The sequence below is a fragment of the Plasmodium gaboni genome, chromosome 13 (genome assembly GCF_001602025.1).
Source record: "Plasmodium gaboni strain SY75 chromosome 13, whole genome shotgun sequence".
Lineage (NCBI taxonomy): Eukaryota > Apicomplexa > Aconoidasida > Haemosporida > Plasmodiidae > Plasmodium > Plasmodium gaboni.
In genome coordinates, this window is record NC_031493.1 from 1,715,452 (window position 1) to 1,729,136 (window position 13,685).

At 18.4% G+C, this 13,685-nt stretch overlaps 3 protein-coding genes across 3 annotated transcripts in view; 2 read left to right on the forward strand and 1 right to left on the reverse strand.

The window, feature by feature from the left end:
- Window positions 1–1,723: 1,723 nt before the first annotated feature.
- On the forward strand, window positions 1,724–6,751 carry PGSY75_1349300 (tyrosine kinase-like protein; the record flags this gene model as incomplete). The annotated part of the gene is made up of 1 exon (XM_018787527.1): window positions 1,724–6,751. One exon carries the CDS (start codon window positions 1,724–1,726, stop codon window positions 6,749–6,751), a length of 5,028 nt encoding a protein of 1,675 aa, XP_018640269.1.
- Window positions 6,752–7,854: 1,103 nt separating this feature from the next.
- PGSY75_1349400 (putative cytidine and deoxycytidylate deaminase) lies at window positions 7,855–9,059 on the forward strand (the record flags this gene model as incomplete). Its single annotated transcript, XM_018787528.1, has 5 exons — window positions 7,855–7,911; window positions 8,004–8,463; window positions 8,601–8,676; window positions 8,801–8,898; window positions 9,025–9,059. The coding sequence occupies 5 exons, from the start codon at window positions 7,855–7,857 to the stop codon at window positions 9,057–9,059; spliced, it is 726 nt and encodes a 241-aa protein (XP_018640270.1).
- Window positions 9,060–9,522: 463 nt separating this feature from the next.
- The window catches only part of PGSY75_1349500 (hypothetical protein), a gene marked incomplete at both ends in the record, with an annotated part of 9,567 nt that continues 5,404 nt past the window's right edge, over window positions 9,523–13,685 (reverse strand). Inside the window, 2 exons of the mRNA XM_018787529.1 lie at window positions 9,523–9,580; window positions 9,764–13,685. The exon at window positions 9,764–13,685 is cut by the window's right edge and continues 5,404 nt beyond it. Of these exons, the coding sequence (XP_018640271.1) occupies window positions 9,523–9,580; window positions 9,764–13,685 (3,980 nt within the window). The remainder of the gene's footprint in view (window positions 9,581–9,763) is intronic.

The following is a 13,685-nucleotide window of genomic DNA, read 5'->3' on the forward strand; positions in this document are numbered from 1 at the left end:
GAAATATTGATATTTATTAATATAATAAATAAAAAAATAATATATCAAGAAAGTAAAAATATATATATATATATATATTGTTATATCTTTTTATGAAAATAAGTTATATAAATCTGTAGAAATGAGCAAGGACATATGAATAACATATTTATATTTAATTATATATGAAATTAAAATAGGCTTTATAAAAAAATAATAATAAATATTTAATATATATATATAATATAATATATGCTTAATAATATATTTTTAATGTTGTAGTTTTCCAAAGAATATGAAATGTTCATATATTTTATTGAGTAAAAAAAAAAAAAAAAAAAAAAAAAAAAATTAAAAAAGAATTGTTTTTTTAGTAATACTGTATATTAAACAATATAGGTTTATAAAGTTAATATGTCCATATATAATTATTAGGTTGTAGATAATATATATTTATTTATTTTTTTTATCGTAATTTAATTAACAATATATATTGGTATGTATTATAACCAATACGTCGTAACCCGAACTTGTGAAATGTTTTACGTATGTATGTACGTTTCCTTTTAAAAAAAAAAAAAAAAAAAAAAAAAAATAAACAGTTCTAATATATATATATATATTTATTTATTTATTTATCTATTCATTTTTTTGTATGCACATAATAACATTTTCCTTTCTTATAAAAGAGTATACTTAAAAATTTTGCACGTTTATATATATATATACATATATATATATATATTCATTTTCTATGTAAGAATAATTTTGATATATAAATGTTACTACCTTTTTTTAAATTTTAATAAAATAAAAAAAAAATGAATTAACAATTTTAATATAAAAATTAAAAAAAAATATAAAATATTTAATTTACAAATGAGCAATTTTCATATATAATAATATTATATTTTTAATATCTTTATGTCTGTCCAATTTATTTATTTTATTTTTTTTAAATATTATAATTTTCCCTTTTTCCAAATTTATATTTTTTACAATATTAAATCAAATAAAATATATATATATATATTTATAGTGTTATGAATATGTATATACATTTTTTTTTTTTTTTTTTTTTTTTTTTTTTTTTTTTTTTTTTTTTTTATAGGTATTTTTGTATGCATATATATAATATTATATTTAATTTTTTTTTTTAAATACAGTACTATAAGCCTTTTGTATTATATTATTATATTTTTTTTTTTTGTTTTGTATTTTATTATTCTTTTCTCCTTTTTATTTTCTCTTTTATTTTTCGTATGCATAAAAAGATAAAATGCGGTATTTTATTAAAAAAATGTAACAAAAAAAATATAAAAATTAATTATAATATGTTATGTATTATATAAAATGATTAATTCATTATTTTATTATTTTTTTTTTCAAGTTTTTATATATTAAAAGAGTAATAACAGAAAAAAAAAAATAAAATAAATTATTTCATTTGAATTTAAAAAGAACAAAAATAAAATAGCATTGTATATAAATAAATATATATAAATATATACATATGTATTTCCTTTTTTCCTTATTTCCTTTTTCTCTTTTTTTTTTTTTTTTTGTGACAAAAATGCATATATTAGACAATTTTTAATACATAGAAATATAAATTTTTTGGAAATATTAAGGTGTGTAATCATTTTAAAATTATAAAATTCTGAAACAATATAAATATAAATATAATTATATATATATATATATATATATATATTATTTCTTCTATATCTTATAAATTATAATAATGAGCGAACATTCATCTGGGGTATCACGAAAACTGTTTTGTAATTCTGATAAATTATTTTATGACAATTTTAAGAATTTAGATGATCGTCTTAATTTGAATAATAATTTTAATGAGAATAAATATGAAGAAATACACCATAAGAAATATATGAGAAATAATCGGAGATTTAAAACGGAGCCTCCAAAGAATTTATATGAAAATGAAGGTGATCAATCTTATTCTTCCTTTTTTCATAACATACTTAGAAGTATATCAAAAAATATAAGAAATGATGATGATAATGATGATGATGATGATAATAATAATGATAATGATTATGATAATAATATTGATGATAATAATAATGATAATAATAATAATAATACATGCTGTGATATATCCCCTTGTGAGGGAATCTCTAAAAAAATGAGATCGATTCATAACAAAATTCATAAAGACCAACCTGGAGGATATTACAAAAATTTTTTATATAATAATAAAAATTCATCTAAAGAGAAAAAAATTAATAATATTTGTTCTTCAATAAATAAAACTCAAAGAACATTAAAGAGAATAGATACTAATATAAACCAGACATCCAATAATATGAAATATTTAAAAACTGTTAACAGTGATATTATATCAGATGTCTTTTTAAAAAATAATGTTAAGAGTTTAATTGTTTATGACACAGGTGGTATAGACATTGAGCTCATAGAAAATGAAAATCCAGAATTTCTATATCATACATATACAGGTAATATAATATCAAATATGTATTATGAATATGATGATTCTATAAAAAATAAAGATACATATAAAAATGAAGAAAAAAAAGATACAATTAATTCGTCCTTATCATATAGAGAAAATTATATATTTAAAAGGGACTATAAGTTGAGTTACTCTTATAAAAATAAAGATGATAATGAAAAAATAAAAAATAATTCCTCAGAAAAAAATAATATTATGAATAATTCTAGTGATATGAGTAGTAACAGTGATAGTAGTAAAATGTTAACAAATAAAAAAAAAGAAAATAATATAAATAAAAATAATAATATCTATTATAATAATCAGTGTGATGGTAATATTTTATATAATGATGTAAATAATAATAAAATAAATTATAACAAAAGTAGTGTAGATAATAAATATTTGTGTAAAGACACATGTGAAAATACATATAAAAATATATCTAATAAATATGATTTACAAGATTATAATACAAATTCTTCTACAGAAAAATATTATAATATTAAAAATAAAAATTCCTTAGTAAATAAAAATAATAAATATATACATAATACATCATCTGAACGTAGTAAAGGTTATCGTTCTTATTCATCAATATCTAGTATTGTTTCTTTGAATGCTTATGAAAAAGAAAATAGAAAGAAATATTATTATATAGGAGAGACTATGAATAATATAAGAAATGGATGGGGTATGCTTATATATAATGATAGAGTTATATTTGAAGGGGAATATAAAATGAATAATGCTATAGGATATTTTATAAAATATAATGAATATTCAACAGAGATAGGATATCGAAGTCCTATAAGTGTAAAGTCTGTAATTATTATGAGTGATAATGACAATTTTATTGTTCAAAATAGGTCAGAAAATTTGGACACATCAAAAAGTGGGAATGACCAAGATGGTAGTGATAATTGGAATATATATAATGTGGAAGATGACAATAATAATGATAATAATGATAGTATTAATAATAATGATAATATTTATAATGATGATAGTATTAATAATAATGATCATAATATTTATAATAAGCATGATTATATTTATAATAATCAAAATAATGATATTAATTGGAATAATAATAAAGAAAACCCTTCTAGCAACAAAATTGATCAGATTAATAAGAATAATTGTAAAATAAATTGTAATGAAAACATCAATAATTTAAATATAAATATACCTATTTATGATAATTATTCTAATCCTATAAGTAATCCTTCTTACCATATTAATTTAAAATGTGCAAGTAAATCATTACAAAATAAAGATAATAAAATGATTTCAAAACATAGTAAAGAAGAAAATAACTGTTATATAAATAATGATATAATAAAGAATATAAAATTTTCAGAAAATACAGAAGAAGATGAGAAAAAATTAAAAAAATTTAATAATCTTACTAGTTATATTAGAAGAAATAGTAAACATAAAACATCACCTGCACGTTCTATAAATTATTTAAAACCACCTGTTATGAATTTAATAAGAAATAATATTTATTTTAATAGAAATGCATTTTGTAATAATGATAGTACATGCATTTCTACATCTAATTTACATAGTAGTACTAAAAAAAAGAGAGAACATAAAACTACTCATTTTTTAAGCCCAATGAATATTATAATAACATCATTAGATACAGACGATGAAGATAATATTTCAGATGATAATGTAAAAACGGATGTTATAAATGGTTGCACACAATATGAAGATGAAAGAAAGAAATATGAACAGAATATAAAAACAGATGAGGAGCAATCTATTGAAACAAATATTAAAGATAATGATAGTAGGGTTTTATATCAATTAAATATTAATAAAAATAATGATAGAACTAATGTATCTGATATAGAAAAGAGGGATTTTAAAGAATATGAAGAAATATATGATAATGAAGAAATAAAAACAGATTATTCTCATAATGATAATAATATAGATAATGTGAAAAAGGTGAAGTCTATAAATATTCATGATGTTAATAATAAAATATATAATGAAAATGATATGAACAATTTTGATAACCCTAATAATTATAATGAACATAATAATAAATTTGAAAAATATATTAACAAAAAAAAGGGAGAAGAAGAATCAACATTAAATGATGATCAAAATAAATTATATATTAATGCATTTGAAAAATATAAATATCTTATATGTGAAAATATTAATAATGATAATTTTGTTATTAAAAATAATCAAATAACAACATTTGAAAAGTTTATAAAAAATCAAGAAAAATTTGAAATAAATAATAAATGGAGAGATACTCTTAATAAAATTAGAAAGGAGAATCATAATATGAGACAAACAATGCAACCTAAAATAAATAATTATGGATTAGGTAAATATGTATGTAGTAATAATATGGAACAAATAAAAAAGGATAATATATTGAATGATAGACTATTGATGGGTAAAATTATAAAGATAAAAAATGAAAAGAATGATATATATAATAATATATATAATAATATTAATTGTGATATAAATAATGATCTTATTAATAATATTAATAGTGGTGATAATAATAATAATAATAATAATAATATATCTTCTGAATATTTAAATAATAATGATAAAGAAAATATAAAATTTTGTAATTGGGATAGAAATATATTTCCAACAAGATTAAGAGGAGCTACATTTCCAGAGACACATGATGATAGACAAAAACATTGTTTTTTATTTATTGATGATTATTTAACATCTAATGAAAATAAATTTGATATTATAAATGAAAATGTAAAATTAAGAGCTTCTGATTATAATAAATGGTCTGTTAATATGTTATATAATTTTCTTAAAATGATAGGTTTGAAAAAAGAAGCATACTTATTTAAAATTAATAAAATTAGAGGATATCATATATTAAAATTAACAGATAAAGAATTGAAAAAATTAAATATAAATAATAGTTATGTTCGAAAATTTGTACTTTCTGTTTTTCGATTTTTAACTAATTCGATAGATAACGCAGATCCTTTATCATTGAATTTTAATTCTAATAAAAAATTTTCATTTAATAATATACAAAATATATGTAATAATCAAATAACTATATTAAATAAAATTGGAGGAGGTAGTTATGCTCAAGTTTTTCGTGCAAAATATAAAACAATCAATGTTGCTTGTAAAATTTTCTTATATAAACCTAAACATTTATCAGACGAAAATTATTGTGAAAGTTATATATCAACACCACGTTCTAGTCATAGGTATATATTTCCAAAAATTAATAAAAATATATATGTAGAAAATTATAAAATTACAGATATAAACAAGGAAAAACAAAATAATGAAAATATTATTAGTAATAATATACATATGAATGAATCGAATTATATAGACCATGTATCTAATGTAGATGATATGAATTATATTGAAGAAGAAAATCAAATTGAAAATAATAATAATAATAATAATAATAATAAATTTAAAAATAAAAAAAATAATGATATAAATAATTCTTTAGATACATTACAGAGAAATAAGAAAATTAAAAAAATGGCAAATTTGGAAATATTTCGTTATTTTCCAACACCAGTAAAATATCGAAATTATGAAGCCAAAATTTTATATTCGCTACAAGAATGTAAACATGTTATAAAATTAATAGGTGTTTGTAGTTTAAGAGAAGGAGAAGAATCCTTAATACTTCAATATTGTGCAGGTGGGAGCTTAGAAAAATATATATATAAAGATGAGAAAAAAAAAAATTCTGCATATACTAAATCTTTAACAAGACCCAAACTTGTTAAAATATTTCAACAAGTAGCTGAAGGAATGTATAATATTCATACTAATCAATGTTTCCATAGAGATTTAAAATTATCAAATATATTATTAGATGAATATCAAAATGCAGTTATATCTGATTTTGGTTTATCTACTAATTTTTCATCAAATGATAGTCCAACAGCATATGCTATTTATGGTAATATATTTTATGCTGCACCTGAAGTTTTAAAAGGAGAAGGTTTTTTTAAAGAATCTGATGTATGGTCATTTGCTGTAAGTTTATGGGAAGCCTTAACTAAAAAAATTGCATATGATGGAATATCAGCATCAGAAGTTTTTTGTAAAATATCATCAGGAGAATTATTCTTACCTATTCCAAAAGATATTCCTATCGAATTATCTCAACTTTTAAAAAGTATGTTAGATTATGATTTTACAAAAAGACCACTTTTTAATGTTATTGCAAAAAAATTAGAACAAATAAGAATTCAAGCCGAAGATAAATTACATTTGGATATTATGTCCTTTTTTGATGGCTAATAAAATAAAATATGCAATTATTTATTCTATTTATTTATTTTTACTTATATTTTATAATTATTATATATATATATATATATATATATATATATATATATATATTATTTAATATAAAATATGTTTGATTATAATATATATATATATATATATATATATATTCATTGTTAAAAGGAAATTTATGAAATATATATAACTTTTTTATATTATATAACAATATATATGAATTTGTAATTAAACATTTGTATTATGAATATAGGAATATATATAATATATATATATATATATATATATATATATTACATATGTAGTTATTTCATGGATCTGTCATTTTTTTGTATATGTTACTCTATATATATATTTTTTTTTTTTTGAAAATTCGTTATTTTTTCACTTTAATTTTTATTAAAAAAAAATATATTATCAATTATTTAAGTTTCTGATATATATTACAAATTTCCATGCTTATAATTTTTATTTGTTAATTTTTTTTGTATACTGTTCTTTAAAAATTATTATGTGATATAACGTTACATCTATATTTACATTTTCTTTTGATATTTAAAGGAAAAACACACGATAAAAATAAAATATATTTTAAATAATATATTAAAATATTAACATATTTTATCATACTTATGTATATCTAATATATATATATATATTTTTTTGTTACATAATTAGTGTACTTAATCTATAAATCCTATTATTTTATATTGTTTTTAAATACAACATTATAATTCTTATGTTATATAAAGGAAATATAATTTGTATAAATAAATAGGAAAAAGTACATGTTTAAGTGAAAGATTTTTTTTTTTTTTTTATGTTTTTCAACATGATAATTAAAAATAACATATAATCATATATAATATATTATATATCTAATATTCCATATTGATGTATGCATACTCAAAGTTGTTTTATTACCTTTTTCTGTTTTATAATTAAGAAGGAATATGTTGTATATCAAATGGTGAATTGCATATATAAAAAAATAACAGAGATGATATTAAAAACAAAGAACGTTTAATTTTTGAATAGATATATATAATATATTTTTATAATAATATTTAAATGTATTATATTTGAGGGAGTGAATTAAAATGGTTGAGCTTAGTGAAGAGGAAGCTATTAATTATTTAAATATAGCATTAGCAGAAGTAAGAAAAGATACAAAAATTTAAAATAAATAATATTAAAAAGGAATAGAAATGTATACAATATATATTTATATATATTATTTTATTTTTAGGCTGAAAAAAGTCTACAAAAAGAATTAAAGGAAATGCCTATATTTTGTCTATTAATAAATGAAGAAAAGAAAATTATATCATCCTCTTATAATTACACGAACGAATCAAAAAACGGTTCAAGGCATAGTGAATTGATTGCAATTGATAAATATATTTATAATGAAAATTATGAACAAATGAAAAATTTAAATTTAATAAAATGTTATAATAATAATGAAAATTCAATTGAAAAGTCTATACGCGATTATTTTGTTTCTTTGGATGAAATAAATAATAGCGAATTGATAACTAATAATTATGAAAATATAAATGATAAATATATGAATAAAAAAGATATATATTCAAATGTGAACGAAAAATATAGTAAAATACAAGAAAGGATAAATAATTTAAAGAAATGTTGTATTGTTGTAACTTGCGAACCTTGTATTATGTGTGTATATGCATTAAAATTAGTAGGTTAAAATTAAATCAAATGATGATAATATTTTTCATAATAAAATATATATATATATATATATTATATATATATATATATATATTTATAATTTTTTTTTTTTTATGTATTTTTATTTTTTCTTACCTGAACATGACAGGCATAAAAAATATTTACTTTTGTTGTTTAAACGAGAGGTTTGGTGGTTGTGGCTCTGTGCTCTCATTGCATAAGAAGTAACAAAAATATAAAATAAATTTATAAAAAAGGAAATATATATATATATATATATATATATTATTTTTTTATGATACATAATATTTTTATGTTTTATTTTTTATTTTTTTTTTTCATATTCAGATATGAAGACATTAATGTCATTTATATAGAACATCCTGAATGTTCAGGAAAAAGTATTAACCTTATGAAAGCTTTTTATAAAGCTGGAAACCCATCAGGTACTATAACGCTTATATTTATTTTTTAATTATTATATCAGTACAAAATAAAATAATATACATTATATATATATATATATATATATATATATATATTTATACATATATATTTTTTTTTTTTTTCAGCACCGGAAGAAAAAAGAAAGAGAGCTATATCATAATTTGGCTAGCTGATCATTATTTATTATTTTTTTTTATATTATATAATTTTTTTTATTAGTTAATCATATAAAATAATAAAAAAAAATAAAAAAAAAAAAAAAATTCGATACCTACAATTGATATAATATATATTTATATATATATTTTTTAATAGATTCTTAAAAAAAAAATAAGAACAAAACATATATTTAAAAAAAAAAAAAAAAAAAAAAAAAAAAAAAAAAAAAAATATACAAATATGCAATAATACAAAAATACAAAAATGATTAATGGAATATTGAGGTGTGTTTATATACTTACAATTAAAAGGACGTAATAAAAAAAAAAAAAAATACCTAAATGAACAAAATTTTGCATATATACAAGAGTTCTTTTGATAAGAGTATAAAAAAGGTATAATACATAATTGATATGCATATTCTTAATAAAAAGAAAAAAAAAAAAAAAAAAAGAGTCTCCTTATCATTCCATCCATTTGGTTTTTTCTTGGATATGTTGATTTACTCCACTTATAATTGCCCTAAAAATAAATAATAATAAATAGATAAATATATATATATATATATATATATATATATATATATATATATATATTATGTGAATACACATATAAAATTATTATTATTTTATTATTTTATTATTTTATTATTTTATTATTTTATTATTTTTATTATTTTTCTTTTTCTTTTTTTTTATAACTTACATTCCTTTACTATAAGCTGATGAGACAATATTTTTATGCTTCTTATGTTTGTGTTCATTAAGTATTTCTTCAAACATGTCGCGATTTCCATATAAGCTATCAAGAAAGGTATCTATATATTCATTAATATGATATTTTTTTGATAAAAAGTTATGAGTAGATTCAATCTGATTATTTTCTAAATAAAGTTTTAAAAACTGGTTATCCTTTTTCATTATATGTATATGTTGATCCGAAAAATGATAATTTGAGAAACCCTTTTCAATGATCACAAGCATCCACATTTTAATAAATAATTCAATAAATACAGTTAATATGCTTTTAAAATATATTTTTGGTAATTGTTTAAAGAACTTTTCTATGGTATTAGGAAATATAGATACAATACTTTGTATGTTATTTATATGGAATGGTTCGTATAAATTATAAAAGATTTCTTTTTGAAATTCATAACATATAATTCTAATAGATAGTACTTTAAAAATAAAATAGAGAGTATTGTTTAATGTATTTTTAATATTATTTATTGACATATCTAATACATCAAATATAGTTTTTGTATAAAAATTTGTTTGTAATTTATCTTGTGTTATATTAAAATAAAGTTGTTCATCAAAAATTTGACTAATGGTTTCTACATTTTTGGTTCTTGTGCATACATATTGTAATATATATTTTTCGAATTTTTTTTTTATTAATGGTAATTGTTCTGAGAAGAAATATAAATTCCATGTAATAACTAAAGAATTGGATAAATCTGAGTCATTAAATAGGAAATTAATTTCATCAATAATATTAATTAAATCATCACTCATATATGAACCATCTGTTTTGTTTTTATTTTCACTATGATTATCATAATCATCATTTGTTGTTAGAGGATCATTAGTATTTTCTGGTAGTTTATGATTTTTTTTTTTTGTATTTTTTTTATAATGATATATATTATTATGATTCATATTTTGTGGTAGATTATTATTTGATGTTTTTGATATGGATTCGTCATTTTTATCTGTTAATATTTCATCGATTTTGTTTTTTATGATAGAATCTATTTCTTCATAATCGAATAATTTATAAAAAACATTTGTTTTTTTTTTATTTTTATGTCTGATTCTTTTGGTAATTTCATGAGCATCTTTATATTCTTCATGAATATTATCGTCAAAAATTTCTTCTTCTTCGTCTTCTTCAATATCTTGATTATTTTGTATAAGATCATGATCATTTTTTTTAAAAATGGTAAGATTTTCCTTAACGTTTGTATCATGATTTTCTTTTTTTTTAAATTTTTTCTTTTTATTATCTGTTGAATATTTATTCCATTGTATTTTTTGTTGTTCATTTAAATTTAAGAGATCATTAAAATATTTATCAGCATATTGATTAAGTACTGAAATGATAAAGGAAGTATATCTTTTTTTATAATTTTCACAATAATCATTTATAAAATTATTAAGAAATTCTAAGAAGGGTGTAATAATCCATTCAACAGGACATTTATATTCAAAAAGGGCTTCTAAAATATGAGAGATAATTGTAAATATATCGACAGTAGTTGAATTATACATAATATCAGGTGCATTAAGTGGAATTAGTTTTTCATTTTTTAAACATTCTGATAATAAATTTTTATTTTCTTGTAATTTCTTATCAATAAATTTTATGAATATTTTTTCTAATTTAAACATTAATTTAACCATATATGGATCATTAGAATTTGAAATAATAAGAGATAAATTTATAAACATATCATCTTCATTAGAATTATCTTTTATATTACAAATTGAATTATTTTTATTATCATTTAATGATAAATCTATTTTATCTATTTTGTTTTTTTCTTTATTATCTATTTCTTTTTCAACAGTATTATTAATATTTTCATTTATATTAAATCGAACAGAATTTCGATTTTCATAATAATTTAATATTTTAGTTTTAATTTTCTCATTAAAGACTTTACTTCCATTTCTTAATTTATATTCATGAACACTTTTACTACCCATATAATAATACTTATTATGTTCATCATTTAATAATATACTACTATTTTTTTTTAATACATCATTTTTTATTATATGTCTTGTTTCATAAGTATATGTTTGTAAAACTATTTCTTTATTTAATAAATTAAAATTATATAATGATACTATAATAGATAACGATTGTTTAAATGATTCTTCGTCAGTTTTCTTCTTGTTATTTTTTATAAACTTTAATACTTCATAATATAAAGTTTTGTTAGCAGCAAATAAAACAATTCTAGGATGCTCTTCTAAGGATAAATAATGTTTCCATATATTTGTAAAAAATAATATTTCCATTATTATTTCGTTAATATATTTATTTATTATATTAACATATTCGTTTAGCATAGCATTAGATATTATAACATTGCAAAATTTTTTTTTTTTTTTTTTTTTTTCATCACAAAGGTTTTTTTCTACATTATCCTTATTTGTGCTATCGTTTTGGCCATTCATCATATCATCACCATGTTTATGATCATCACCATGTTTGTGATCATCACTACATTTTTGACTATTAATAATTTCCTTACAATCATCAGTTGTATTAATCCTATCTACAATATTATTACCATTTTGTTCATGTATCAAAATATTATCTTCATCAACATATGTATCATTCAAAGAAATATCATCTTTTATTCCACATAATATATTATAAAAAATATTTTTCGCACTTGAGAAGATAAAATATTTAAAATAAGTAGACAGTTTTTCATATCCAGACGAATTTGAATTTGCATGTACATCAAATGTGTTCATATATAATATATCAGTATTATGTAAATCTTTATTCTTATCAAACTTTTGATTCTTCCTATTGTTCATATGTTGATCATTATTCACTTTGTTATTTTCATTCTCTACATATTTCATTGCATCGTTCATACAATCTATATAAATATATTTATGTTTATTAAATTTCTCACCACAAATATATTTATTATACTTGTCAATTTCAATATTATTGGTATTATTATGTTCTATCTTATAGATATCCTTTTCTTCTATTTTTTCTATACTATTTATATGTTCTAATTGTATATAATCCTCTCTTTTTTCATCTCCTCCTTTTATATTTATTTTATTATTTTGCTGCTCGTCAATTTGAATATTACAAAAAAGTTCGAAGCTCGATATTTTTCTATTTTTTTCTTGATCGCTCTTATTCTTATGTATATGAATCCTTTCCAATGAATTAATCATATCTACACCTTGATTACTCTCTCTTTTTTTTTTTTTTTTTTGGTTAGCGTCCTCACCCCCACTAGTGTATTCATTATATATATTAAATATATTATTATTACATTTGTCTATTATATTATTATTATTTATAGTAAAAAATTTATTAAGCATAATAAATACATCTAACATATATGGTAAAGAATACATATCAATAAATTTTCTATAATTACAAAAAATGAGGAAAAAATAATTACGAAAATCACAACTTAAAATTCTCATTAAAAAAATATCAATCATAACTTTCTCTATTCTTGATATTTCTATGAGTGATATGTAAGATAATTCATTATTATTTTTATATTTTATAATAAGATTATTACAATTTGAAGTTAAATTGTTTTTACTATTTATATTATTATATACATCATCATTAAAATGATTATAATCATAATCATTATTATTGTTATACTTTAATTTTTTTTTATTACTACTAATAGTATCACTACTATTAGTACTACTAGAAATACTTGAGCTCCAATTACTAGTACTATTAGAAGAACTATTACTACTATGATAATCATTTTCTTTATTATTATTACTATAATTTTTAATATCCATATATTCATTTGTTTTTCTTTTATCATTCTCTTTCTTCAATGAACCACACAAAAAATAATAACAATTTCTGGTCTTCTTCTTCATCATAT